The sequence below is a fragment of the Cebus imitator genome, unplaced genomic scaffold (genome assembly GCF_001604975.1).
Source record: "Cebus imitator isolate Cc_AM_T3 unplaced genomic scaffold, Cebus_imitator-1.0 Scaffold217, whole genome shotgun sequence".
NCBI lineage: Eukaryota > Metazoa > Chordata > Mammalia > Primates > Cebidae > Cebus > Cebus imitator.
Window position 1 is genome coordinate 3,470,125 of NW_016107532.1, and position 5,752 is coordinate 3,475,876.

Consider the following 5,752-nt stretch of genomic DNA (forward strand, 5'->3'; position numbering starts at 1 on the left):
AAAAAAAAAAAAAAAAAAGCCAGGCATTGTGGTGCATGCCTATAGTCCCAGCTACTTGGGAGGCTGAAGTGGGAGGATGGTTTGAGCCCAGGAGGCAGGGGTGACAGTGAACAGAGATGGTACCACTGCACTCCAGGCTGAGTGACAGAGCCAGACCTTGTCTCACAAAAAAAGCAAAGTAAAATAAAAAAATAAAATAAAAACAGGAAAAAAAAAAGTAAATGGATCTTCTGGTGTACGCCTGAAAAATACATAAATAAACATAAAATAAATGGAATAAAAAATCAGCTTTAGCTGGAACTCTAAAGCTAAGAGCTGGAGGGGCAGAATGATGGTGGATCCATGACCACCTATCTCTCTGGGCCCAAGGAAGTTCCAGATTCTCCTCTAGGACACACCTTGAGGACAAATACAACCCAAAGAAGCCTCCCACATTCCCTTGCATACCAGCAGATTATACCCAAAACTCATCCCATTGCTAGATATCTACAAAACTGATTTTTTTTCGAGACAGAGTCTCACTCTGTTGCCCAGGCTGGAGTGCAGTGGTGCAATCTTGGCTCACTGCAGCCTCTGCCTCCTGGGTTCAAGCAATTCTCCTGCCTCATCCTCCCAAGTAGCTGGGATTACAGGCATACACCACCACACCTGGCTAATTTTTGTATTTTTCGCAGAGTAGGGGTTTCACCATGTTGGCCAGGCTGGTCTCGAACTCCTGACCTCAAGTGATCTGCCAGCCTTGGGCTCCCAAAGTGCTGGGATTACAGACGTGAGCCACCAGGGCCAGCTGCTCCAACCACTTTGGATATGGTTTGCTGGTACTGTTAGCTAATTAGCACTGTTAACTAATAGTTATTACTGTTCGTACTGTGCCTGGTTCTCAGGCCGTGGGTGGCTCTGCAGGTTTAATCCTTCCTCAGACTGAGGCTTAGGTAAAGATACTGTGGCTTTAAACCAGGTTGGGCTCTCTTGATGTGGCACACACCGTTCTAACGCCAGCACAGAATGGAAAACAAACAAGAATTTGGAAGATGGCAGCTATTTCAATCACTCCTTCTCACCCCTGCAGTATGCAGGCTTGTTCCCTGGCCAAGAGCTGTCCCCAGAATAGCAGACTGGCCAGTGCCATGGGCATTTATAAACTTTAACTAGTCCAGAACTACTACTATAGGCAGCCCGCGGCCCAGGCCAAAGGGATGTCTCAGCAGGGTATGTGCCATGGGAGGACTGCAAGTACCACAGAGAAGAGAGAAGAAAGGACATCACAAAGCTGTGGGTGCTAGGACTGAGGTAAATAAGAGGCTGCATTCTTCTTCCATCTTTCAGAATGGCCAGGAAGAGATGGCTTGGGTGAGTCATGGATTTACCTAAGTTGTCAGTGACTTCACTGAAAACCATCCATTTGCCCTTCAGTTCAGCAGGATGACCTACCTCTGGCTTCTTTGGCTCTTGTTTTTTCACACATGAAGAGGCAAGAGACAGCTGCTGCACGTGCATCATCATTTCTGTGGAGAAGACAGAGGGTTGTGCCAAAGGTTTCCACTCCTCACTTGCCCAGCATAGCCCCTTCCTGGGCTGCAGTACTAAACTCGCTCGGCTAGCCCACTGAATCACTCCAGCCTTGCCTGCCACCTTCTGGCTACACATCCCTTCTGCATCTCCTGGCGGCGGAGGTAAGGACTAGATCCTCTGTCCCTGAAATAGCACCTGAGCTGGCGTCATGCTCTTTTGCAGCATTGAATACAACTCATCTTTAAACAGAAGGTGCATCATGGCTTGCTAAGGACTTTAAGGCACCACTGGGGGAAGAGCTGCAGCTGTCGGGGAGGCCATGCTGTGGGAACTACTCAGCTGAAACATGCTGGTACTTCTCTAATAGAGGGAGGCAGGGGTGGAGATCAAGTTGGAAATGGGGATTTTTCAGTGAGATGAAGCTACATCCCAGGCCAGGAAATTCCCCTGTATGGCCTCGAGACTCCCCTGGAAGATCTTGGTACCAAAGGATGGGGCAGCACCCCAATCAGCACCTATGGGGTGTCCCATCTGGACCAATCCCCTAAAATGGATCAGAGAAAACTAGACTCAGAGTGAAGCTGGGTATGAGATCATTCACGGCCAGCTGGTTCAAGACAACTATTCCAGTGTAAACAGGCTGCAAAAAAGTTGTTTACAGTATGAGAAAAGAAGGAGCACAAAATTTACAGCTGAGTCAAACTGAGAGAGATGGGCTACAATATACACTCTGGTGAGACCATGGACAATTTGCCCAATTCCTCTGAGGCTCAATTTCCTTATCTGTATAATGGAGACAGGACTGCAGTGAGGATTAAATGAGGTAATTCCTAGCACAGAGTCAATAACTGTTAAGTGGTCATGAATATTAAGATCACTTCTGCACTTGTAAATCAGGATCATCATGCTAGCTGGGGAGAGCTGCAGCAGGTGGGGAGAGCTGTAGCAGGTGACATTAAACGGCATGTTCTAGGGACCTCCTGCGGGATGCCGAGGCCACAGCCTGCCCTCCGCGTCCTCACTGCTTTCCCCCTTCCCTACTTCCTCTCACCTTTGTGGATCAACATGGCAGCTGAGTACTTCTGGCTTCCGGTGACCAGAAGCTCACACAACCATGATCCCTCTAAAACCTGATACTCCTGGTCAAAGTCACCAACTCTCCCCGCCACAGAAGCCCAGCACAGAAAGGGTACCATCCACGTGCAGAATCCTCACTCCCCAAGAGCGGGCATTGGTCAGGAGGCTGCTGCTGCTCCCACTGCCTCCTCTACTGCTGCTCCCCTGAAATTACAACATAGAGTCAGGAGCAGAGACTCCCCAAGGCCTGAATGTGAAGGGGACAGACAGAAATTGCTTCTGGGAGCCCTGAGTTATCCATGGGAGGGACTGGGGGAAGGAAGGCAGGCGAGAGAGTACAGTGCCCAGCGGGTCCATCCCAACCCCCAGGAAGACACCCTGTCCTCCATATGGCCACATAGGAAGGGAAGGACCGCTGGTATGCCTATACATTCTGCTCTGGCCACCTTGTGCCAGGAAGGAACATATGCTTCTGAGAGAGCTGTTTGTTGGGAAGGCCTCTGTGAGGAAAGCTTTCAGCACACAGTAAATACCCAACAAACACAGTGACCATCATTCTCAATGAGCAGGAAACTATGCTGGCTGTAGATCTTCCCCCTCCTCTGACTCAGTCCAGCAGCACCATCTCCCCCATCACAGCTATGTACCCCTCCTGATGTCACTAGCATCACTCTTCTCGTAAGATTACCTTTACTCCTCCTCCTGCCACTAAACTTTAACAGCCCTGAATTTTCACACAAGGAATAAAGAGTTACTTGTAAAAGAAGTCTGGCTTCTATACCGAGCAGCCCTGTCCCACCACATCCCACATCCCCAAAGTTCTCTTGGTAGGCTCTGCAGCTGGAGTTGGCTCTGGCTTCAACACTTATTCCCTAGGTGACTGGCTAAATAACTTCTCTGAGCCCTCCCACTCCCTGATGTATAAGAAGGAAATAATGACAATACTACATATCACAGAGTGTGCATTTTGTGTGGGTGCTTCAGAAGAAACTGGGAAGAGTTGAAATCCCCTCTCTGTGCTGGAGACCACCTGCTCTGTCCCGTCTTGCCCAGCTCACCTGGTTTCTGATGGCCTTCTGCAGCAGCTCCTTCCCTCTGCTCAGAGGCACCTGACAGGGAGAGAAGAACAGTGAGGTCTGCTGTGGGGCCACCTGTGCACTGACAGATGTTTACACAGGAGCTGATGCAGGGTTATGACTTGGGGTTATGTCCTTTGGAAAGCTGGGAGCAGGGACAACTGAGGATTGGTAGAAATGAGAGCCTAGAAAATGTTTAGGAGGTAAAGGTAAAGCCGCAAGGAAGCTTAGGTCACCCTGAGGTGGCAGCCTGAACCTGATGGAGAGAAAGGCACTCTGCATTCACTGAGGTCAAACTGTTACAAACGTCCTGAGACTTCTCTTTAAAAATCTCTGCACCCTCTAGCAGATAATGAAAGCAAATGTTTCACTTTAGAAGATTTTTTTGCTCGTAGGAAGTCCTATCTGTCATCACAATGCCAACAGTGTATGTTCATGGACATTTAAATTAATTAATCTATTTATTTATTTATCTTTTGAAACAGAGTCTTACTCTGTTGCCAGGCTGGAGTACAGTGGCACGATCTCAGCTCACTGCAACCTCCGCCTCCCAGATTTAAGCAATTCTCCTGCCTCAGCCTCCTGAGTAACTGGACTATAGGCACGTGCCACCACACCCAGCAATTTTTTTTTTTTTTTTGTATTTTTAGTAGAGATGGGTTTTCACAATGTTGGCCAGGCTGGTCCCGAACTCCCGACCTCAGGTGATCTACCTGTCTCAGCCTCCCAAAGTGCTGAGATTAAAGGTGTGAGCCACCACACCTGGCCAATTTCTGTATTTTTATAGAGATGGGGTTTCACCATGTTGGCCAGGATGGTCTTCATCTCTTGACCTTGTGATCCGCCCACCTTGGGCTCTCAAAGTGTTGGGATTACAGGTGTGAGCGATTGCGCCTAGTCCATGGACATTTTAATATTAGCATAAGTTAGACAAAAATAAGAATGTAAGCCTAGAGGTGAAAAATAATATTGCATTCTAAATCAAAGACATAACACATATATCGTCCAAAACTCTTGGCCCTTCATACCTGCATGCAAGGAAGAAGGGAATGGTTGCCTACTCAGGGTACTCCTGCCCAAGCCCAGACCAATCCCAACACGTCTTTTCTGGTTTATAGAGGACTCTCCTCTGGTCTCTGAACCTCTGACTTTGAAGTCCCATAAAAACTGACATGCAGCATAAAAGGGTGGCATGGGGGATAGTATGTTGCTGAGGTGTTTAGATTCAGAGCTATGATAAAATATTCTCAGTCCCTCAATTCAAATGAGAGATTAAATTAAGCCAGGTGAAACTAAAACCAGAGACTGACTTAAAAGGCTCACCAAAGCCTACTTCCTTTGTTTACACAGCATAACTTTCCAACTCCATGAGGTTCTTACCGAGTCAATGGGTTTCTGTACAGGCCTGGTGTGGCTGCCTTTTGGATCAACCATGGCCGATGTTTCCACTCTGACCTCGTTGGGGCTAAGGCTAGGGCAGCCTTTGTGGCTTGTCCCACTGCTCTCCACCTTTGCTTCTCTGCGGCTGGACACGATGTAACTTACTTCTTTGCTCAGAAAACCCTCAATTACCTGAAACCAGATCACATAAGTGGCTGAAAACCAAAAAGCAAATGCAGAATTGTCAATATAGAGAGGCTGGAGAAGGAAATTTTGGCTGCCAGGAGTTCCAGAATCAATGTCTTTAAATAGACTAAATGCAGTTCCGTACCAAGTTCCCAAGAAAACATCATCCTGAAATATAATCGGGTTTACATATATACAATACAGGGTTTGTCTCCAGGACTGCTGTCCCCGACCCAGTGGCAGAAGGCCGCAGGCTTTGATTCTATGAGCAGTTTTGAGTTTGCATGCAGCAAGAACACATTGAAAGAACTGGACAGGATTAAGAGGAGCTTGGGTAAGCCATAATTTCTTTGTATAAGACACACTGGGGGCGGCCGGGCGCGGTGGCTCACGCCTGTAATCCCAGCACTTTGGGAGGACGAGGCGGGTGGATCCCCAGGTCAAGAGATCGAGACCATCCTGGTCAACATGGTGAAACCCCGTCTCTACTAAAAATACAAAAAATTAGCTGGGCATGGTGG

At 47.9% G+C, this 5,752-nt stretch overlaps 1 protein-coding gene across 7 annotated transcripts in view; it reads right to left on the reverse strand.

Annotated features, from left to right (window-relative positions):
- Positions 1-5,752, reverse strand: part of LOC108318332 (protein DBF4 homolog B-like) — a 40,980-nt gene that overhangs the window by 14,251 nt on the left and 20,977 nt on the right. For 6 of the 7 annotated variants that reach the window (XM_017549349.2, XM_017549345.2, XM_017549346.2 and 3 more), the window contains 4 exons: positions 5,046-5,237; positions 3,648-3,698; positions 2,706-2,793; positions 1,432-1,505 (listed from right to left, as the gene is read on the reverse strand). In XM_017549349.2, coding sequence (XP_017404838.1) covers positions 1,432-1,505; positions 2,706-2,793; positions 3,648-3,698; positions 5,046-5,237 — 405 coding nt within the window. Of the gene's footprint in view, positions 1-1,431; positions 1,506-2,705; positions 2,794-3,647; positions 3,699-5,045; positions 5,261-5,752 lie in introns of all 7 variants that reach the window. The other variant, XM_017549347.2, reaches the window with a different exon arrangement.